This window comes from Molothrus aeneus, chromosome 20, assembly GCF_037042795.1.
Source record: "Molothrus aeneus isolate 106 chromosome 20, BPBGC_Maene_1.0, whole genome shotgun sequence".
In the NCBI taxonomy this organism is placed as follows: Eukaryota; Metazoa; Chordata; class Aves; order Passeriformes; family Icteridae; genus Molothrus; species Molothrus aeneus.
Window position 1 is genome coordinate 10835045 of NC_089665.1, and position 22996 is coordinate 10858040.

Here is a 22996-nt window from a genome sequence, read left to right on the forward strand (position 1 = left end):
CTGACACATGCCTGGGCTGCCATTGTTCCTGAACAAGCGTCAGTCTGTCCTGCCTTTGTCTGGGGGCTGTTCCCTGCTGGCCGTGGTGTCACCCTGCCAGCACAGCTGTTTGGGGCCAGCCCGAGCTGCAGCAGCCCCTGCCCGGGGCAGGAGCGCCTCGCTCGCAGCTTTGGGCTGGAAAACTGACTTTCAGCTACTAAAGTTAGACAGAACCATTTAGCATGTGAATAATTTAACTTCCATTAGGAATTGTCACAGAGCTTCAGAACAAGTTTTGTGTGCGGGTCAGGAGCAGTGTGGGACACGGACTGCAGTCTGTGATGGGAGAAAGCACTGCTGGCAGTAGGCAAGGTCACTGCAGGGCCTGGAACATCACCTTTGGCCTGTCTCCCTGGCGTTTGAATCTTTATAATGGTAAATTGCTAAAGCAGCTGCTTTGCGTAAAAACTCAGCCACTGTGCATGCATTTATTTTTTCCCTTCAGGAAGACATCTGTTGCTAAATCCACATATATATATTGGTTAGTTTTCTTGAGGATTTCACGCTTATGTCCTTATTTTCCTCACCTCTCCCCTCTGCTACCCAACAGTCCATTGAATGTTGTGGATCAGTTTTTGTCACATTTTGGTCGGGCTCAGTGCCTGGCAGTGACTTTGCAGAGAGCAGGGCCTGGTCTCATGGCCTGTGCCTGTGTGCAAATTTTATGTACTCAATCAAGCATTTCCCAGATAAGAGATTTGATAAGTGCACAGTCTCTCCCTGCCCTTCCACTTCAGTCTTGGGAATCTTGTGGGTTTGTGAGCTTTTCTAAGGGATTTTTAATATCATCCCATGCTCAAGTATATTTTGAAATATGCCAAGATGTGATTGATTGCGATACCGTGTGCTGAAAAAGTGGCATATTGGGATCACATGCCCTTGAGTATGAGCTGTGCTGTTTGTTTTCAAGTGGTACATCAAACATGCCTGGGTGAGCAGCTGAAATGCTTGTGGGACCAGGCCACTTACATATCTCAAAGTAAGGCTTGCTGGAAAAGCCTGTGTGATTAAGAGTCAAACAACTGAGGAAAAAAGTTCACTGACTAATAAGAAAAACTTGCAGAGTAATCCTATTAAATTCCCTCCCTTCTGGTAAGTCCTGATGTAAATTTATAGATATTCTCTATAAATGTGAAGGAAGGTTTGTTTCCATGATAGAACAAACTCCACCAGCAGTTTCCCACACCACCCCAAGAACATTCTTTCGTTATCTTGCTCCTGTGTAATAATTGCACAGAGCAGTCACAAACTTGTTTTTCTACCAGTTGAAACTACAGAACAATGTGTATGCCTTGACCTGGATTCAGGGAGAGAAAAAGTCACTGTTGGCATAGACTCCACCTTGAAAACTTGCCATCAACATGGCAGAGAGTTGCTAAAGGCTTATAATGCGTAATTGAAACGGCTGAATGCCTGCAAGGATTCTTTGAGATAAGGATTGTCTTTGAAAACATTTTAACTAGAGGTCTGGATTGTGTCATTAATCTCTTCTGTAGTCTTATTACTTTTTAAAATTGTATTATTTCTGGTGTGATTAGCTTGCAAAGTAAATAGAAGGTGCAGGTTCTGTAAAGTATCGTTTTCTATATGTGTTTTATGTCAGACTATTTTAAAAGCTTTTTATGTAGTTCTTAAATCTAGCAAGACATACATACATTATGTATAATCAGCAGAACAAAAGGGTTTCTGGTGGCAGGAGCGTGGCCCTGCTGCCACTACAGAGCACCCACTGCAGTTCAGGGGATGCATCCCATCCCCGTGCTGGCCCCAGGGCTGCTCTGCTGCTGCCCCTCAGCTGCTCTGCTTGTGATCTGCCCCCAGAATGTCCTGGCCCTTTGTCCCAGCTGTGTGTCCCTGCAGGGCTGGCGTTGGGGCTGGCTGCACGCTCAGTGCTCAGTGCTGGATCCCCCAGCTCAGGGTCCCTGCTCAGTGTCACTCCCAAAGGCGTGGTTGGAGCTCAGCTCGCTGCCTTGGCACAAGATGCAATCACTTATTGTTTGCCCCATGCCTATATATAAATTTTTGCTAGGTTATTTTGGGTTTGAATCTCGGTCTGTGATCTCTTTATCCCAGCTGCAGTTGGTGGTTGGTAAGTGGACCCTTTGAGGCTTCAGTAGTGCCTTGTGATGGATGGCTCCTGCCTGCTGGGCCCTTTGCTGCGGGATTCACCCGTGCTGGAATGTCCTCCCAAAGCAGGGCAGGGAATTCAGATGTGTTCTTCTGAGAGCAGCAGTAAGTAAAGCTGCCTTTCTAGCTGTTCTCTCAATTAGCTCCTAGGAGATCTTCCTGCTTTTCTAGTTTCTCCTGGGGATATGTGACCCGATAGCATATTGCTATAAATAATTATTTTACTAGTATCAAAGTAGGTACTGTACACAAACACAAAGCAACGTTTTCAGCATCTTTTTTTGGATGCTGTAAATACCAGGTTTTCAGACAGGCTGTTTCCTTTCTTCCTCTCTTGTTTCTGTTCTTTGGAATGCAGGCCTGACAGTTCTGATGTTCAGAACTTGGATTGTTAGTTTTGTGCTGCCCCTTGAAGTGGAATTGCTGGTGAGCAGCACAGAGCTCCCAACCCAGGGCAGGGAGGTGAGGGGCAGGCTGGCATTGCTGCTGCTGTGGGGGAAAGAGCAGAGGAATTGCTTTCCAGATGGATGCTGCAGGGGATCATCACTTGTTTGTGAAAGGCGGTTGTTTAAAAGAAAAAGGAAACTGGTCATAAATGGGAATGGCACAGCAACCCCACTGAACTCCTCCCTCTGTGAGAGACCAGCAAAGGACTGTTCACCCAAAGGAATGGTTATTGTATGGAGACATTTGGAGGAGCAGAGCAGCCACACCAGGCCTGCATAGCTGGATGTGGATTCTTCTGTGGGTTCAACACTGCATTGAGATTGAAGTTATTTTGGTCATCCCAGTAAAAATATGCATATACTCTATTCTGTAGTTTGAGAAACTCACCTTAAAAACTGGGATTGGGAATTGAGGCACCATAATCTCCTTGCTCTAGTTTTATGGTTCTCATTATAAAATTCTATTTTCAGAATCCAATTATTTTAAATTAAAATACTTGCCATGTGCAAAGCACTTTATAATTCCTGAGCTACTATACTTGCATTCCATAAGTTGTGTGGGAGAAGGACCAGTATCATGCCTGTTTTACATTTGTGCAAACCTGGATACCACGTGCTGTTGCTTCTCCAGATGTGATTTGGTGACAAACCAATAAATAGTCTTACACTTGCCAGTGTTCTGTCAGAACAGGATTATTTGATCTTTTACCCTCTTTGGAGAGGAAGAAGTGAGCGATAGACCTGATAAAATCTGATCTGGGTAACTGAGAGCATTTTAATGAGGCATTTTTGGGAGGTGAAGAGGATGTTTATCCTGACATCCACTGCAGGTGTTGATGTCACCATGAGCTGCATGTGTGGCACTGCTGGGCTGGTGTGTGCTCCATCCACAGAATGGTCACATCTGTGGGACACAGGCTCTGCAGGACACTGCTCAGTGCCCTCACATTAGTGCTCTTCTCCCTAGAATTGGCTTCGCTTTGTTTTGACTCACTGAGCTGAGAACAATAAAAAACTTTAAAATATTATTTTCTTCTTTAGCAAACTGTCTAACAGGAGTATGTGATGTTCTTTATCTTTTTTTCTGTAGGTCAGTAACAGATCCACGAGATGGAAAGAGAGTTGCACTCAAAAAGATGCCCAACGTCTTCCAAAATTTGGTCTCTTGTAAAAGGGTCTTCCGGGAGTTGAAGATGTTGTGTTTTTTTAAGCATGACAATGTAAGTAAATTCAAAGTAATCTTGAAATCTTTGAGAAAACTTAAATGTAAAATGGAGCTCTCTGGAACAGAAGTGTGTTTTGTTACAGGATATCTAAAATGCTTTACAGTGATCAGATTTTCTAGAAACCCAGATATTACTGTTGCAGACACTATAAAAACAAAACTGTCAAGAGTCTAAGGATACTCATAATTTCCCCTCCAAGGTGTTTGCAAACAGACAGTGGGTACACTTCTGGCCAGCCTTATTTCAGGCTTCAGGTGAATAAATGTCAGGCTGCACAGAGCTGTGTCAGCTGGACCCTGTTCCTCCTGAGCTGCTCTGTGCCCCATGGCGCTGTCCCCTCTGCTGGTCCTCTCCCAAACCTGCTTTAGGTAAAATCAGTCAGCTTAAGTTAAAACATTTAAACACTATTTGGGTTGACCTATGAAGTTTGAAGTGCATCTGAAGTTTGGGTGCTTCACCCAAATGTCATGAACCTTCCCAGGATAGTGTCCAAATGACCACACCCAGGAGTATCTTTCTCTGTGAGAGGATGGGAATTCTCTGCTGCTGCTTTTCTGTGTTTTTGCTTTTTTATACCATTTTACTTTTTGCTTTTTGTACCACTGAACTGCTTATTCAGAATGGGAACAAATTTGGGGTTTGCAATTCCCATGTGGAAGCAGTGAATCACAAAACTCTGAAAGACTAAAGGCAGAACAAAGTGTAATATCTTCTGCTTTTACATTTCTTTTTCTGGAATTATTTCTTTCAAAGATTCTATGTTCATATATATTGTAAAGAAACCACTTTTTATTGGATAGATAAATTTGTGCTTTCAAACTACTACTCAAACAGCTGGAAAAAAATGTCTTCAGTTAGAAAAGAGAGAGGCATTGAATGTACAGAATGTCTGACATGGTGGGTTATTAAATTTACATACCTGGTGAGACAGAACTGGTCTGTCTGTGGGATAGAATAAAATGAAGCCATGTGAGAAATGTGCAGTCTGTCTTTTTGAAAGGGATTTGTTCTGGAATAGACCTTCACCTTGTGTGGTGTTTCCTAGGTACTCTCTGCCCTCGACATCCTCCAGCCTCCACACATCGACTATTTTGAAGAAATGTATCCTAAATATAAAAATAGAACATCTTAATTGAGGTAGATGTGATTTTCATTAGCTTAGAAGCTGCCAGTGTGTGGTGTAATCTATGAAATGGAACCACAGAAGCCTCGAGCCTGCATGTGGACAGTTTTATTTCCAGGAGTGAACCTGTAGCATCCAGAGCTGTGAGGTGGGGCTGGGGTGGGCTGGTGCAGGGCTGAGCTGAGCTTTGGGGTGGTGCAGGGCTGAGCTGAGCTTTGGGATGGTGCAGGACTGAGCTGAGCTTTGGGGTGGGATGGTCAGGACTGAGCTGAGCTTTGGGGTAGGATGGTGCAGGGCTGAGCTGAGCTTTGGGATGGTGCAGGGCTGAGCTGAGCTTTGGGATGGTCAGGACTGAGCTGAGCTTTGGGATGGTCAGGACTGAGCTGAGCTTTGGGATGGTGCAGGACTGAGCTGAGCTTTGGGACAGGATGGTGCAGGACTGAGCTGAGCTTTGGGATGGTGCAGGGCTGAGCTGAGCTTTGGGGTGGGATGGTGCAGGACTGAGCTGAGCTTTGGGATGGTGCAGGACTGAGCTGAGCTTTGGGGTGGGATGGTCAGGACTGAGCTGAGCTTTGGGGTGGTCAGGACTGAGCTGAGCTTTGGGGTGGGATGGTCAGGACTGAGCTGAGCTTTGGGGTGGGATGGTCAGGACTGAGCTGAGCTGTGATTCCACCTGGGCCAGGGTGTGCAGGGAGTGTGGGACTGACCAGCAGGCCCTGCTGCAGCTGCTGCTGCTCACGGGGATCCCCCCAGAACATTTTTCTGAAAACTATCCAGTTATTAATCTCCTTTCAGGTATTTGTATTTTAAAAGACTCTGTGGTGGTTTCAGAGAGTTCTGCCTTCACAGGCTTTGAAGCCCTGAGTTACCAGAGAGGTTTCAGGGCACTGGCAGGGCTGTGGCTTGCTTTAGCCAGCTCTGTCCTGGTGCAGAGCCCATTGCCCAGAGCTGTGTCCCACAAATGTTGTGTGTCACTGATGCAGCACAGGTACCAGCTGCCTGTGGGGAACTGGGTTCTGGCAGTGAATTTGAGGGAAAACTTTACATGAGGGTCATGTTTTGGTTTGGTTGTTTTCCTTTTCTAACTTGGCTTGGGCTGTCTTCTAGTTGTGAAGGAGGGAATTTCTGCTTTCTGGAATACTGAAAAGTGAATCCCTGAGCTGGCAGGAGGAGTTCTTTGCCACTCCTGTGGTTAGACTTGGGCAGGCTGGGTTTTGGTGCTGGTGGGTCTAAGCTGCTTTTTCGTATGACCCACTTTACAGTTAATGGGTGGGAAGTTGTCATTATTTTTAGGTAACCTGAACTTTTGAGGTATGGTTTGATCTATTTATATAGTACCTTGGATTGATTGGTGAAGAAAGTAGGTGTAATCAATGTGGTAGTTTTAACCAAAGTACAGCACAACTTGCTGGTGGAGAAGCACATTATTTAGTTGAAAATATTGCTGTGCTGTACTGGGGCTTTTTCATATGAGTTTAGGTAAAGCTTTAAAATTCTGCTTTGATATTTCTTTCACGTGAAGAGCATATAAGTAGTCTTCAGAAACTGGATTTTGGTTATGTGCACTAGTTCAATGCCCTCATTTAGAACAAGTCATATGAGTTATAAATCAGATCTAGGTTAAGGATTACTCCTTCCGTGTAATTGTACAATCAAGAATATTTAAATGGGATAAGCTTATTTTTATGAGCTTAGCTACTGCCAAGTTTTGAATATAAAACCAAAATGTTAGTTTCCTTCATGGCTAACTGACTTTAAGTCATTCTGAGTTGTGTTCTATAGAGCTGCCTTTTTTTATATTTTTGTGAATTTCTTGACTCTAATATTGACAGCAGAAGATTATGTGTAATCTTCTTTGTCCTTTCTTTTGAAATAATTACAATAAGTGCACTTAGGACCCTTACATTCCTTAAAAGAATGAGTTAGTAAATGTTTTGATTTATATACCCATTTTTAATTGCATGTGTTTCTGCTTACTGTAGTGTAAAGAGAACTTACGAACTTACTAGAGATTGGTTTGAAAAAGATCAGGTAAAGATGTTCCATATTTGGGGAGTGTAGGTGTGAAAACTTCTTTTGTTGGTCCAGTGGTAGAGTTCCCAATGAGATCATAGGGTTGTTCCATTTTTACAGTAGGACATATTGAGCAGTGATAAAAGCCTAAAGGGCTCCAGTTGGTATTGAGTGATTTCCTTTGTTCTTTCCAAAGAGTTGTAGTGCCCTTTTTGGGGAAAGAAATGTAATAAAAGAATGACTAAAATGATATGAATGATGTGTTGCAAATGAGCTGGTAGAGTTCATTTCAATTATTCAGTGTTTCGTAGGAATTGCAGAGTGTATTTTTTAAAGAGAACTAATTATAAAACCACCTTAACATTTTAATGATAAATTAAAAGATTTCTAAGGAAACCGGTGATGAATAAAGGAATTTTAATCTAGTGAGATTTTTGTTTAGGATGAAATTCCTGGCAAACACTCAGATTGATATAATTTGAATTAATAATGAGGCTTTTGGTTGAAAATCTTTGTGGCCATTTTGAATCTTACAGGTATTGATGTTTTTGCCAATATCACTTTGTGCAAAAATGAATGATTGATAGCCCTTTTTTCCAATTACAACATTTTTCCACAGTTGACTGTAATACTGAATTCAGTAACTGCAGATCCAAGGATGTTCTCCTTTAAGAACTATCCAAAGTTTCTGTAGTAACTTTTTGAAAACTTTGTCCATTAAAGTGGATATCAGAAGCTGCTGAAAAGCCACCACTTTCCAGGGCTGGGGTCTGGAAAAGGTTTGAATAGCAGTAAAAGCAAAGACGTGCAGTAAATTCACAGAGAGATGGAAGAGCTGTGTTCTGGCGGATTCTGGGGTAGATCCCTGGTGTCGGCAGGGCGGAGAGGAGCAAGGTGAGGGGCTGCTGCAGGCAGTGAGGGCAGTGCCAGCCCTGCTGGACCAGCAGCACATGCTCACCCTGGGACAGGGTTTTCCTCTGATCCATCATTGGAGCCCGTTCCTCTGGGCCAGCACCCAAACCAGCTGGGCAGGGACTGCCCCGGTCACTCTGAGCCACAGAACTGGGGTTTGAGGGGTGCAGAGACCAAGTCCAAGCCACAGTGAGAGTGCCACATCACCCAGGGCACTTCATCCCTTCCTAACATGTATCTGTCGCTTTATAAAATTCACCAACTCAGCAGGTCCCAGCCAGCAGAGCAAGTCGAGTTCTTTTGTGCCGCGCATTTGCTTTGATAATTACTCTGAAGCAAATTGGTACATTTGTAGATCTAATTTTATACAGCTACTTAACTAATTACTGCTGTCAGGAGCAATTTCTCTCCGGGAGCAGTGCGGTGCTCAGCGCCAGCGGCCGCCCCGCGGCCGGGCCCGCCGGTGGCGCTGACAAAGGCAGACTGAGGTACCTGTGTGAGCAGGGGCTGCCGTCCCCGGCCTGGGGCCCCCTGGCTCCGTGTCCCCAGCAGTGGCTGCTGCAGGCAGGGTCCCAGCAGCTGCAGGGGCCCGTGGGTCACGGCGGAGCCCGCTGCCGCCAGCCCTGGCTCAGTTATCAGAGACAATAATCAGATGGCGGCTGCTGCTGCTGCTGCTGCTGCTGCTGGGGTTAATGGCACCTCTGAGCCTGTCAAGGGCTTGATTTAATGCGCCCCAGACCTGCCGTGGTGCAGGTGCCATTTCAGGCCCTCATTTAATTTAAGCTGCTTTAGTTGGCATGGCAACTAGTTGAGACATCTGGGAGACATTATGCTCGGGATTGAGATTTAGGAGGATTTGTGGCGTAGCAAAACAAAAATCTTATCGTAATAAAGTGCAGAGTAATGCTTTTGGGTTTTTAAAAGTATTTTGCATTAAATTGAATGTAAAGATTTGTTGCAGGTATAAGGTAAACTGCAGATTTTAAAAGTCTGGTATAAATATTTAAAAGGGTCTTTGCTAAAGGAAAAGAAAAATTAGAGGACTACAAATTATGGTGCTGCAGGGTTGGGTTTTTTTCTTTATGAATTCTTTATGAATGCAATTTTAATATTTTTTTCCTCAAAAAGTTGGAGATATTTAATTTATAAAATGAGTTTTTGTGTGGTGTTCTGTTGGCAGATGAACCCTTTGGCCAACAGGGATTTAGCTGGAGAGGGTTTGTAGAGCAACAGATGAAAGCAGAGCATTGACTGGGTAGAGATGAAGGAAAATGAGCATTCAATACCTGGCTGTATCAGTTAACATGAGGCAAATGTGTTTTACCTCCTTCAGCCACAAATGTGATAATAGCAGAATTCTGTTTCAAATGTGACTGCTAAACTAAGCTTTTAAAGCAGTGATGTTTTTAATGAATGCCTGTATTTCCCTCAGTATTTATTGGAATGATTTCTCTGTCTGTCATTGTTGCCCCACAGCCAGGACATTGTCAGGATGGTCTCCATCCTATGGGGTGCAGCTTTCACCCTATTTCACTGCTTTGGAACCCCCCTGAACACACACAGGCCCCTCTGGAGCCACCTCCCCTCAGTCTCACTGGTAACTTCCAGTAACTTTGTACAACTGCCTTCGTGCAAACTCTCATGGACTAATCTGTTTTCTTTCACAAGCTGTTTTTTATTTTCATTCCTGTAAGAATTTGACCTCTGGAGCAGCTTTCTTCTCTTTAACTCAATAGTTCTGACCTGTAAGAGCTCAAGTAAGTAGGAGTTAGTGAATGTTTCAAGAGATTCTGTGCCTGTTGTGCTTTTCCTTAACCACTGAACTGCAGATATGTTGTCACTGAGTTGATGCAGAGTGACCTCCATAAAATTATCGTCTCTCCTCAGCCTCTCAGCTCGGATCATGTCAAAGTTTTTCTTTACCAGATTTTAAGAGGTAATTTTTCTTCCTCTAAATTTAATGAAAATTGTGTAGTAGAAGCATTTTTTTCCTTAATGTTTATTCTCAAGACATTCTCATCTTGAATAAGCTTCCTGTAGGAACTTCTTTTAATTTCATATTTGAATAAATACCAAGCATGAATTATTGTAGCTACAAGAGCATGGCACCCTTGCTGCCTTAAAGCATTGTCAGGGAAAGAAAAGGCATGCTTTTAGAATCACGGAACAAAAAGGACACTTAGACTGAACCAGATGGGTAAATATGTGTAATTATATCCCCTTAAGGCAAAAATTGTTACTGAAAAACAGAGCAGGAAGAGGCATCTGAAAATTCCAGTGTGGGGATTAGCAGAGTATCCATGCCATAATCAGAGGGATGATGCTTTGCTTTTGATTTGTGGTTTGTTGGGTTTCTGGGGGGAGGGGGGTTTTTATAAAAAGACTGCTAAATTCCTTTTTCTGCCTATTTTATATACTCCATAATTTTACCCTGTCATTAAGTGACTGAGTGTGCACTAGTGGCTGGGAGTTACTCATTTTAAAACAGAGGCACAGGCAAAGCCTTTGCTGATCAGGAGTTACCAGATCTTTTGGTAAAATGTTGTCAACCTTGAACTTCTTCTAAAAAAGAAAAAAAAATAAATTAGATTTTCTTTAACATTTCAGGTCTGAAATATCTACATTCTGCTGGCATTTTACATCGAGACATTAAACCAGGGAACTTACTCGTGAACAGCAACTGTGTCCTTAAGGTGCTGCTTACATTTATTGAAGATGTTTGTGTGTGTGTGTTGTTAATTTGTAAACAAAAAACATTCAGTGTGAACACTTCCCCTGAAAGTCCATGTAAATGGAAAAAAATCCTGCAGAATTTTTAAAAAGTAGAAATGGAGCAAACATCTGTCTTTCCCCCTTTCCTCCCTGCCTCTCCCCACATCTCTGAAAGCCAGAGAGAGAGAATTCCTGAGTTTGGCTGGGGTGGGATGTCCTGTGCCTGGGAGGGGCAGGGGGTTCTCAGTGTCCCTGTGCTCCTCAGGGGAAGATGACACCAAATCCCAAGGCACTTCCATTAACCTTGGGTATATGGAATTTTGGAGCACTGAGGTGTGTTGTACAGCTCTGCCAAACACAAAAATTCTGTGTTCTTTACGGGGTTTTGCTGAGAATTCTAATTGGCAAAGTTTGGTCAGTTTTCTTAACCCTTGTGGTTCAAGACATTTTTAACAATTCTCCAAGCCCAAATGAGTAGAGATGAATCTTTAGTACTTTGAGACACATCATGAGCGAGTGAAGTTTGTTTGAGTTGAAATACTCTGTACCCAGAGGTTGGGTTTTTTGTAGTGCAAAGCTTTTTAATCTTTCAGATTATAAATATTGTAATGCCAACTTAAAATGCACTGTGATTTCAAATCAAATTGTAGGAAGTTTAAATGGCTGTGGAGCAAAGCAACATGATTTCCTCCTATCCCCTCTCCCCTGGCTTATGCAGTTACAGCAGATTATCTGATGTATTTAAATGCTGGTTGGGGATCCCCTGCCTCCTTCCCAGAAGGTTGCCTACTTGAAACGCAGAAGGTGTTTTGGTTGTTTTAATTTTCTTATTTACCTTCTCAATTTAGATTTGTGATTTTGGATTGGCCAGGGTGGAAGAGTTAGACGAATCCCGGCACATGACTCAGGAAGTTGTCACTCAGTATTACCGTGCTCCGGAGATCCTGATGGGCAGCCGCCACTACAGCAATGCCATCGACATCTGGTCTGTTGGCTGCATCTTTGCAGAGTTGCTTGGGAGAAGGATATTGTTCCAGGCACAGAGTCCCATCCAGCAGGTACCTCTGGATATATCCACCTCACCTCTCCCTGCCAGCCTTCCTGCTGCCCCTGCTCCTGCAGGCAGAGCTGCACCTCGGGGGACGCAGGGAGGGGCTGCAGCGTGTCCAGGGGAGGCAGCAGAGCTGGGAAAGGGCTGGAGAACTCCTGAGGGAGCAAAGGAGGCTCGGGGGGACCCCCTGGCTCTGCACAGCTCCTGCCAGGAGGGGACGGCCAGGGGGGTTCGGGCTCTGCTGCAAGGGGACGGGGACAGGATGTTGATTTGTGGTAGCTGGGGAATCTGCTGCTCCCGTGGAGAGAATCCCCGTGTCTGAGCCGTGTCCCGTGTGCTCTGTGCAGCTGGATCTGATCACAGACCTGCTGGGCACGCCGTCGCTGGAGGCGATGAGGACGGCTTGTGAAGGCGCCAAGGCACACATACTCAGGGGTCCTCATAAACAGGTACTGCAGGGCTGCCTGCAGCCACAGCCCCCGCAGGCGGGGCTTCCTCCGGGCAGGGCGAGGCCTTCCCATCCTGCTGAATTCCCACGGCCTGTTGGTTAAGAACCCCGGCCTGGCTGTTTGCTCTCAGAGCTGTCCGTGCCTGGGATCGGGGCTGAGTTGGGCACGGGGCGTTGTGGTGCTTGGGATGGGGGCTGATCTGTGCTGACTCCACCTGCTGTGGAGACAAGGCCTTTTCACTAGTCAGGGGCAGTTCTAGCTTCTGCCCTGGGGGATTGTTGGACTTGATGACCCAGGTGAAAGTCCCTTTCTGAGGCAGCAGTGTTTTGATACCTACTTTGAATGAAGATGTTAAATTTAAGTGTTAGTACTGGCAAGAGACATAAATTAAAATTGACAGTATAATTCATAAAGCCCTGGAGGGCTGCTGCACTGCCAGGATCAGCAGTGTTAGAGCTGGAATTCACCCCCTGCCCAGAGCCAAGGGCAGAACCTCCAGCACCCCAAGCCCAGAGGGTCCCTGCACACCTGAGCTCAGACCTGAGCTGCTCAGGAAGGCCCAGTGAGAGGCTGAAAGCTGAGATACAGCATTCAACACAACTGGAGTAAAAGTTAGCTTGGAAAAAGACACCAAACCAAAGGAAAAAGGCAGGATGGAGTCATTGTGCTGACTGGGCAATAAAAAGGGCAAATGCAATGTAGTGTTAACAGATACAAAGAAATGCTTGTGCAGGCATCTCTAGTGCAGGGATAAGGCTCTGTGGCTCTCCAATAGGGTCATTTTTATGATTGCTAACAAAATTAACAAAATTATTGGCCTGTACTTGCTCCAGTAGTTAAGTTTGCATCATTATTTTCTGCATGTTGAAGTAATTTCTCACGTCTGCTCACTACAATAGTAGTTACCATAGAAATGAGCATTGCATGTATATTCTGCTTTATTATTGACATGTGGGAGCTCTGCCACCCTGGCACTTTGGATCCACTACATAAAGTTGTCGCTGTTCCATTTCATGACAGGATTTTTTAATTTGAGCATTAATAACGGAAGGATTTCCTTCAGATTTTCTCTGCCAGTTTTAAGTTAAGTTTATTTTTCTCCTGTTGTGTGCTAGAAGAGTTGTGACTCCTAAAGCCAGTGTCTTATGACCCACAGGATGGGAATCCTAAAAAGCTAGCGAGGTGAAATGGTATAAAAAGTTTCCACTACAGATTTAATGTCCTGTACCCACAAAGTTGTAAGAAATACACTCTAAGAGTTAGCTGTGTGTGTGTGGGGAAAACAATGTTCATTCTCCCTGGAGTGCCATGGGAGCTGGTGTGCTCATTGCACCTTGGAGACCGGGGATATAGAGCATCCAGGTGATGATTGGTATTTTTGTTTTCAACTTGAAGCACGCTTCATGTTTGAGTGCAAATTTCTGGCTTTTCATATTCTGAAATGGAGCTTTTGCTGGTTGTAAGTGGTTAAACGTTGCTGGTTTCCTAATTAGACTAACAGGGAGAGAAGCCCAAGTTAGAAACGGGCGATTGCTTTGTCACACCAACTATTTTTACTCGCCGTAGGTGAGCGCAGTGGGAGAGAGGGGTGAGGCATTTTGCTGCTCTGTGCAAAAATAGATTAATGCCAGAAGTTTCTGATTAAACCCCCCCTACCCCACTGTGTGCTGGCAAAATGGGTATTTACATACTCTGTAGACTTTGTCAGTTTGGTATTTAAAAGTTCAAGTGAATTTTGTCCCTGGCAGCCCCAGGGTGAGCGAGCTGTCCCTGTTCCTGCTGACCCCCTTCCCAAAGGAAAACATGTGGGGTCCATCCCCTGCCTGTTGTGATCCCTCTGCTGTGGGAGAGCAGGCCAGGAGGAGGAGAGTTACCAAACACTGCAGCTTTATATTCCATAGGCTGCCCTGAGAAACCGAGGCTGGGGAGTGCTCAGGGCTCTGTGTGGCACTTCAGGGTTAACTTCAACTGATGTCACTCTGGAGGTGTAATTTTTATTTATACTGGGAAATTTACAGCAGCCCTGACACCCAGTACAGTCCTTCTGTCACTGTCCCTGTTGGTCACTGTCAGTCAGCTGTGGATTGCCTGGGCAAGGAAAAGCAAAGTAATCCAGAATTTGGGATGGATTGAGATTAAAAAAGGAACTACTGGAAATGATGGAGTTAATCCAACCCTGGAGCAGCTACAGCTGGGAGTGGTGTCTGTAGAGAAAAATACAGAAAGAAAAGCAGGTTTTTCCAGGGATTACACCTGAACTGAGGGGAGCAGTGATCAATTGGACCTTTATTACAGTGGCTGGGTTTTGCAGTGGTGATGATTGTCATGCTGGAAGGCGTTAGGTACCACTTGTCCCCTGTAACAAGGAGTTTGTCCTTGCTGCCTGGAATAGCGCGTGCGGGAACGGGGTTCTCCTGCTGATGGATCTGACAGGACACCCTGTGCTTCTCTTCCTCCCATTCCCCCTACAGCCATCCCTTCCTGTCCTATATACACTCTCCAGTCAAGCTACACATGAAGCAGTTCATCTCCTTTGCAGGATGTTGGTCTTTGATCCAGTAAGTAGCACTGAAAATCACCTCTAATGCTTCTGCTTTGAACGGTTTTTGTTGTCTGGTGCTTAAATGAATGTTGTAAGTCAAGGAGTGCTTTAGCTGGTTTCCTTCTACATGGCATTGCAGTACTTCTGGTCCATGAAAAAAGTAAAAATATCGTGTAATTGGCTGATCAATTCCCCCTGGAATGGGGGTTTCAGGTTTCAAACCGAGTGGTCCTGGGAAGGAAGCCTGGCAGTGGGAAGGATGAGGCTGTGCATGACTCATGCTCTTTTCCGAGCTGGGTGTAGGTAGCAGAACATCAGCTACTTTGATGCAGTTCTAATTAGGGACACGGGGGTGTTCCTGGTCTTGCAACACACAAAAAATTCCTCCTGCATCCCCAATCACAGAACAAGATCGTTTTTCCACTGAGCATCTGTTTTTCTAATAAAAATGTGCTGCTGTGGATTTTTGATTTTGTTTCTTGGGACATTGTAGAGAATTGTCACAAGAAAATATGATATTGGAATTGATAATCTTAATTATTTCATTCCCACAGAACCCCCCCAATATCGCAAATGTAAAACAGAGTGACTGCAGTGCAAAGGAGGAGGCTGGGGGTTGATGAAGCATTTAGAAGCACTGCCTTTGGGGTGTATTTTTTTTAAACCTTAAGATTGCTTCGCTGAGCAGAACCATGGAAATGTTAAACCATAACTTCCACACTTAAAAAACAAAAATTCCTTTCTGACTCCCTCAACAGTTAGAATGCTGTCTTTCCCAGCTTGTTTTGATTTATTGCAGGAGTCTCAATTGTAAGGTTATCTGTAGAAAAAAGCCTTTGAAAGGCGAGTTCCTAAGAGCTGTGTGCTCGGCGTTTGCCGGTGGCTGAGCCAGGTCGGTGCCACCCAGGCTGGTTTGTGAGCCTCAGCTCCCCTCTAGTGGCAGCTCCTTCCACACCACCGCGGGTCTGTTCGGCACTGAGGATGAAGTGATGAGTAGTTCCTCAGCTCACGCCTGCTCTCTTCCCTCCCGTGCTGCTCCCAGTCCAAAAGGATATCTGCTAAGGATGCCTTAGCTCACCCCTACCTGGACGAGGGCCGCTTGCGGTACCACACCTGCATGTGCAAGTGTTGTTTCTCCACTTCGACTGGCAGAGTTTATACCAGTGATTTTGAACCCATCACTAATCCCAAATTCGATGACACTTTTGAGAAGAACCTCAGTTCTGTTCGGCAGGTTAAAGGTGAGCAGGAGTTAACCTTGCATGTGCACTTGTCCCCTGCAGCAGGGGGACCTGGGATGGAGCTGGGAGGGAGTTGGGATTTGTGCTCTGCATCCACACAGTGACCCCGGTGCTGGTTTCTTTTAGGTATTTTTCCATAGTAGACACTGGAAATAATTTCTTTTCACCAAAAGAACAGAATTGTAAGTGTTCTGAGATAAGGCAGTGGCACAAGCATGAGCTGACCTGCAGAAGTCTGTGGGTTTCAGACCTCAGCAGTGCCCATCCCTGGTGCCCTGTTCCTCATCCTTTTGCTGAAGGATGGCTCTGGAGGAAGGGGAAGTCACAGTGTGGCCGTTTGGGGCTGTGAGGTGTGACCTCCACAGCTGTCCTGCAGCCTGGAGCTGAAGCTGAGCAGTCAGATTTAGGGAAGCTGGAGCTCTGCTATCCTCCCTAAAATGTACTCTCAATAAGGGAAGTTCTTTTTCCCTCCAGTTGACATTGCATTTTACTGAAGCCAGAAGTGTTAATGCTGTGTTGTTTTGTATTTTTCTCCTGTGTACAGAAATAATTCATCAGTTCATTTTGGAACAGCAGAAAGGAAACAGAGTGCCTCTCTGCATCAACCCTCAGTCTGCTGCTTTTAAGAGCTTTATTAGGTAACTGTATGTAATCACATCTGATATTAATTCCCATTTATTAGTGGTACAGAATTCACACATCCAGAATGTTTTATGTTTTCAGTTCCTGAGCTAGGAAGGGCCCATAGATAAAACCCTTGTGAACTGTATTTATGAATTCTTCTAGAATTTTAAGTAAAACATGCAAAAAAAGTTTCAAGTAACGTTTTGTGCAAAAGAACAGAAGTCAGACCTAAACTGGAATTGGGAAGGTTGGCAAGTTGAGTTTTGGTTGTGGAGCTGCAGGGTGAAGGCATTGAAAGGAGAGACTGAGGGATGGAAATGCACAGATAAAGGAATATTTGCTGTGGGTGCTGCTGGCTCGGGTTGGGTTTGGGGTTTGGTCCCGGGGGGTCTGGTCCTCCTGAGCTCAGGTTGGGTTTGGGGTTTGGTACTGGGGGCTTTGGTCCCCCTGGGCTGTGAGCTGTGTCCCTGGGCCCTGCAGTGGGCACTGAGCTGTGTCCTTGGGCCCTGCAGTGGGCACTGAGCTGTGTCCCTGGCCCTGCAGTGGGCACTGAGCTGTGTCCCTGGCCCTGCAGTGGGCACTGAGCTGTGTCCCTGGCCCTACACTGAGCTGTGTCCCTGGGCCCTGCAGTGGGCACTGAGCTGTGTCCCTGGCCCTACACTGAGCTGTGTCCCTGGGCCCTGCAGTGGGCACTGAGCTGTGTCCCTGGCCCTACACTGAGCTGTGTCCCTGGCCCTGCAGTGGGCACTGAGCTGTGTCCCTGGCCCTACACTGAGCTGTGTCCCTGGGCCTGCAGTGGGCACTGAGCTGTGTCCCTGGCCCTGCAGTGGGCACTGAGCTGTGTCCCTGGCCCTACACTGAGCTGTGTCCCTGGGCCTGCAGTGGGCACTGAGCTGTGTCCCTGGGCCTGCACTGAGCAGTTCTGTGTCTCTGTGTCTGTGTCTCTGTGTCTCTGTGTCTGTCTGTCTGTGTCTCTGTGTCTCTGTGTCTGTGTCTCTGTGTCTGTGTCTGTGTCTCTGTGTCTCTGTCTCTGTGTCTCTGTCTGTGTCTGTCTGTCTGTGCCTGTGCCTGTGCCTGTGCCTGTGCAGCTCCACGGTCGCCCAGCCCTCCGAGATGCCGCCGTCGCCGCTGGTGTGGGAGTGACCCGAGCGCCCCGTACTACTGAAGATGTAATGTAGCTTTCCACTGGAGCCTGGGATTTGCAATTCTGGAGGTTAATCATGCTTGTACTGTAATTTTACTAATGAAGTTTTAAATTAACAACCACTACTTGTACAATATGAATAATACTTAGAAATGTACTAGACTTTTAATCTTGTAAAGTGGTTGTGCTTTTAGAAGAAAATATTTTACCCAGAGTTGCACGTGTTTTATGAATTCTAGTGCAGCTGTGATGGCTCAGCTCAGAACAAACAGAATTGAACCAAATTCGGGGAGGTTTTTTCCTTTTTTTTTTTTTTTTCCTTTTTTCCCCTTTTTTTTATTGAAGTGAGATTGTACAAACAGACATACATTTTGATATTGAGCCATTCCTGAAGATTTTGGGTTTTCTAAAACTAAGGAATACAGAAAACTTGACTGCGACCAATCATGAAGTCCCTCTGGGTGGCCGTGGCCATGGGAAGTGGCCACGTCCCCTGATGCCCAACCCTATAAATAGCTTCTCACTAGAGCTGTGATGGTGATGTGTGCTGTTCTAAAATCAAATGTTGTGAGTAGAGAGAATGAGTTTGTGACTAGGAGAGACTAAACTTCTGTTTCCTTACCCAGTATAAATATATATATATATTTAATCTATTTTTATTAGAAGTTTTTCTGCTCTTTCTTACATAAAACCCCCAGCATGCATCTTCTATGTGTGTAAATAATTCCATTTATGGGCTAATTTCAGAGATCCCTGACATCATTGCTGTATAGAGAGAAACTAGCTTGCACATTTTAGGTCTGTGAAATTTTGTGAGAACTTTTTCCTGCACTGGACAGTTGAGAGAAAAAAAAAGAAAAGGACAAAAAAAAAGCACATAGGGAATTCTGTTAATTGTGTTCGTGTCTTTAGGCAGAGCTGTGGAAGTCTTGAAATGTCACAGTAGTAAATAACTTTTATTACTTTTTGGCTAATTCTTTTTCTGTTGGAACACTGAATTCTGTGCATATGTATATATGAACACAAATTGAAGGCCTCTACCTCCTGGAGTATACAACTTGGTTTGTTTACCTCCACATGATTTTTTTTTTTTTAAGTTTAGTGTGGAGACTTGAAACTTGAATGTCCCTTCCAACTTTTGTATTTAAAACAAGACTAGAAAATTGAAGACTGTTTTTCACCTGTACAAAGGAATACTAAAAGGTGGTCTTAAAATTTGAGCCTTGGTCTGGAGAGAAACCATGGTGTTTGTTATGGACAATTAACTGTTAAAGTTATTGTAAGTTATCTGTATTTAGCAGAGTATTTTCAACAAGAGTGATCTGAGCTGGAATTGGAGACTATTAGTAAGTTATGTTTGGAAGTTTTAACTTCAATGAAGTAATTATTTGCTGTGAAAGAGACAAACATTGAATAACTGAACAAAGATGGTGCAATATCTTTGTTTTTTATGAGGCTCCTGAGAATAAAACCAACTGAAGCATTTCAATTCACTTGAATGAGAAACGTGTTTAATTATCGAGCCCCAGAAGACACTGGTATGAAAGGTAAAATCTCAGAGGTTGGTCAGTTAATGTGGCACACTTGCTGGTCACTTTGTAAAATGTAGATTTGGAGTACAGTGGTGAAAACATTAAATGTGACATTTGAAAATGCGGCGGTGGTGTCGTTCTTTCCTGCCCGCTCTGCTCTGGGCTGTAGCGGGGCGGGAGGCGCCGCTCCCGGCTCCGGGCGGCTCCTGCAGCCGTGGCTGTGCCCGGGGCCCGGCGGAACCGGAGCCCTGCGGTGCGGGCCGGGCTGTCACGGGACGCGGGCGCTCCTGGGCTCTGGAGCTCCGGGTCCACGCGAGCGGGGGAGAAACGGCGGGGCCGAGGTGCGGGACCGAGGGGGCCAAGAGCCGGGCTGGCGGGGGAAAGAGGGGGAGCAGGGGAAAAGAACGGGAAAATGGGGGAAAGGGCGGGGGCGGGGCCAGGGCAGGGTGTGGCCGCTGGGCGGGGCCAGGGCAGGGTGTGGCCGCTGGGCGGAGCCGTGCCAGGGTGTGGCCGCTGGGCGGGGCCGTGCCGCGGGACGTGGCCGCCGCCGGGCGCGGGGGGCGGGGCCAGCGGGGGGCGGGGCCAGCGCGGCGATGGCGGCGGCTCCGCGGTGGCGGGAGCGGCTCTTCGCCCTCTATTTCATCTCGCACATCCCGATCACGGCTCTCATCGACCTCCAGCCGCTGCTGCCCGCCGGGATCGCGCCGCGGGCCGTGAGTGGGGCCGGGGGCCGGGCCGGGGCTCGTTCCGCCGATGCGTGAGGGGCACCCGCCGGTTTGATGGGGCCGGGGGCGGCCTGCGCCGAATCTCGTGTGTGGAGACATCGGGGGGGGAGAGGGGGAGCGAAACTGCAGCGAGAGCGTGAAGGAGCGTCTGGGAGAGAAGCGGTGCTGGTGCCACGGGATGAGTCACAGCCGGGTCATTCATTGGGGAGGAGCGGGAGCGGGAACGGGAGTGGGAATGGGAATGGGAGAGGGATGCTTGGCTCGCGCGTCCGGCGGCTGTGGCCGATGCTGCTGCCCAGAGCTGTGGCGGGGATGTGGCGGCCGCTCTGTGTCCCCCGGAGGGCCCCGGGAACTGGTGCGGGTCACTGCTCGCCCCGGAACGGGCGGTGGGGATGTTCCTCTGCCCAGAGCGGGCTGTGGCTGTTTCACAACTGCCCAAGGACATCCTTTCCGTGGCCATGGAAAGGCCATGGCCTCGCTGTCCCCTCGCTGTCGCGCTCGGCACCGGCGGCCGGAGGCTGCGGCAGCGCGGGGCCCGCGCAACGTGCCCCGGACGTGGCTCCTGCGGCCCCGGGCATTCTCCGATCCCGGGCTTTCCCCAAATCCCTGCCAAAAATGAAACAGGGAATTGTTGCCGCTGCAGGAGCAGGCATGCCAAATTAATGAATTTATTCGTAAAAATCTCTGGTTTCCTGGGTTTTGAACAAAATCACAGAAGACAATGAACATCATAAAATCAATTAAAATAACGGTTGGATGGCAGATAATTAGTTCAGCCCTCATCATCAGGGTGTCACCTCCTGTTTGAGCTTTACAACTGGTGATTTGGTTTTTGCCATCGGAACTGCCTGTAAGATTACTCCAGTATAGGAACCATTTCCAATTAATAGTTAACCAGCAGATCTCAATGCATATCTCTCTGTTCAAAGTCCAATGTAAAGCTGTGCTGGAGTTTACATTTATGTCAGAAACTAATTGCAACTGCCTGAGCCCAAATCCTGGTGCTGAGCTGTTCCCCTGCAGCAGCCCCAGCCCTGCTCAGGAGCAGGTGCTCACAGCCTGGCGGCTTCATCCCATAGAGAACCAGGAGCTCTGCCCTGCTCTGGTGGATACTCAGTGACTGACTGTTGTTTTGGGTTTTTTCAGCTGACAGACCTGTTGCAGCAGTATGCAACTTCCTTCAGGGACCCCCTGATGCTGCAGCCCCCAGAGTGGTTCAAGGCGTTCATCTACTGCGAAGCCTTTCTCCAGCTGCCCTTCTTCCCCATCGCTGCCTACGCCTTCCTGAAAGGTGGGGGGAACCAGGGTGATCGAGGGCATGTCCTGGGGGCATTTTTGCAGGACAGCTGCTGCTGTGCAGCAGAGAATGTTTCTGTATGATGATTAGGGAGTTTCAGGGAGGTACTGTGGAGGGCTGGGCTGCTAGGGCCCACACGAGAGTTCTACCTGAGAAAGCAGCACAGAATGAAGTTTGTCAGAAACAAAACCTTGTAACTACAGGCCCTTGTCAGGTGCAGCCATTTGTGTAACCACCATCAGCATTTGACATCTGGCTAATTTCCAGGCCAGCTAAAGGTCTGGGTCAAGCCCGTGTACTCATTTTGTTACTTTAGATCTTTCAGGATCACCCCTTTGTTCTAAATTGCCATCAGGGGAGAGAAATTTCCTTGGTTCCTACTAGTACTGAGGGTTTTTTCTGCTCCCTGTTCCATCTGAGTGATGGCTTACCCTGGCAGAGAGGCAGCAGTGTTCTGTCACTCAGAATTCCGGTTGTTTCAAAATACTTAAATATTGTTTTCTTTTTGCTTCTGTACAGGTGGCTGCAGATGGATCAGGACTCCTGCCATTATCTACTCCACCCACGTGGCCACCACTCTGTTTGCCATCCTGGCCCACATCCTGTTCCACGACTTCTCCAAGGCGGAGCACGCGGGGCCTCAGACGCTGCGCGAGCGCCTGGCGCTGCTCTCCATCTACCTGCCCTACCTGCTGATCCCACTGCTGCTGCTCTTCACCATGCTCTGCAACCCCCACTACAAACATGTGGAGAAGAGGAAAAGGAAGTAGCTGGCTCTGGAGGTCATGCACACCACACCTGTGCTGCATCTGGTTCCGACCCTGCGCTGGCGGAGTCCTCTGGGACAAACGTCTCCCTTGTGTTGGCTGCACTGGCTGCTGCAAGGAAAAATGGAATTGGTTGGAGTGCACAGCCCTGCTTCGACCACACACAGCTCTGGCAGGGGCCTGGGCCAGCCAGGGGTCAGGTCTGTGCAAGGCCTCTCTCCCAGGAAAATGGTCTTTAACCCTTTGGTGTGTAACTCTGTGAGAGGACACACACACACACACACTCACTCACACTCTGCAGCTGATACTGTTCTTCCAAGGTCCCTTTTCCCAAGATGACTGTTTGGAAACCACTCAAGTAGGAAATCTGTCTTCCAACCACATATTCTGAAGAATCCCTAACCCATTACACACAGATTTGCAAAGCTGTTCTTTTGAAGCATTCCAAATCATATCATGATTCTTAACTTCCTTGCCCCTTCCTTTAAAATTTCCACTGCCTTTGCTCTGCTTCATTTTGATTAATTATAAATGTCTGATCAATGATAAATGTGCCAAAATCTGGATTCATGAATGCTTAAAGTTACCCTTGACAACCAGGAGTACTGCCCAGAGGATTCTGAAGTACTTCGGGAATTGTAACCAAGGAGTTGGAAATTTCTTTCTTCCCTAAAATCATTTCTGGTATGGAAATAAATAACTAAATGCATTAAACTGCATTCAGTCTTCTTCAGGGAATGGCTGAAGGAACTTGCAGTGACCACGAGATGGTGGAGAGTTCACAGAGTAAATCCATGCGTAAGTTACAGCTACAGGTAGAAGTTGTGTGGTTGGGGTTGGTTTTCATCTGGAGCCTGGTGAGGTGATGGGCCCCGTGAAGCTGCCCAGGCACTGCTGGCAGGTTTTATTCACTGTGTAAAGCTGAAGCCTTCCCCAGGCTTTGGAAAGGGCAGCATTTCCGTACTGAAGTGCTGTACACATACACAAAATGCACGTTTGCACTTCCAACACGAGGCTCGAGTTCAC

At 46.7% G+C, this 22996-nt stretch overlaps 2 protein-coding genes across 5 annotated transcripts in view; both read left to right on the top strand.

Moving 5' to 3' along the window:
* The window catches only part of NLK (nemo like kinase), a 37508-nt gene extending 18206 nt beyond the window's left edge, over positions 1-19302 (top strand). For all 4 annotated transcript variants that reach the window (XM_066563583.1, XM_066563581.1, XM_066563585.1 and 1 more), the window contains 10 exons: positions 3703-3832; positions 4884-4939; positions 9716-9822; positions 10494-10579; positions 11447-11656; positions 11997-12098; positions 14570-14656; positions 15683-15881; positions 16426-16519; positions 17594-19302. In XM_066563583.1, the coding sequence (XP_066419680.1) occupies positions 3703-3832; positions 4884-4939; positions 9716-9822; positions 10494-10579; positions 11447-11656; positions 11997-12098; positions 14570-14656; positions 15683-15881; positions 16426-16519; positions 17594-17648 (1126 nt within the window). In that variant the 3' untranslated portion in view covers positions 17649-19302. The remainder of the gene's footprint in view (positions 1-3702; positions 3833-4883; positions 4940-9715; positions 9823-10493; positions 10580-11446; positions 11657-11996; positions 12099-14569; positions 14657-15682; positions 15882-16425; positions 16520-17593) is intronic.
* Positions 19303-19756: 454 nt separating this feature from the next.
* TMEM97 (transmembrane protein 97) lies at positions 19757-22684 on the top strand. The gene is made up of 3 exons (XM_066563569.1): positions 19757-19894; positions 21053-21197; positions 21723-22684. The coding sequence occupies exons 1-3, from the start codon at positions 19775-19777 to the stop codon at positions 21971-21973; spliced, it is 516 nt and encodes a 171-aa protein (XP_066419666.1). The 5' UTR covers positions 19757-19774; the 3' UTR covers positions 21974-22684.
* The last annotated feature ends 312 nt before the right edge of the window (positions 22685-22996 follow it).

Coding starts and splice junctions, on each gene's coding strand:
- TMEM97 (XM_066563569.1), top strand. CDS start 19,775: ATGGCGGCGGCTCCGCGGTGGCGGGAGCGGCTCTTCGCCCTCTATTTC. Junction 19,895..21,052: donor CCGGGATCGCGCCGCGGGCC/GTGAGTGGGGCC, acceptor GGGTTTTTTCAG/CTGACAGACCTGTTGCAGCA. Junction 21,198..21,722: donor TGCCTACGCCTTCCTGAAAG/GTGGGGGGAACC, acceptor GCTTCTGTACAG/GTGGCTGCAGATGGATCAGG.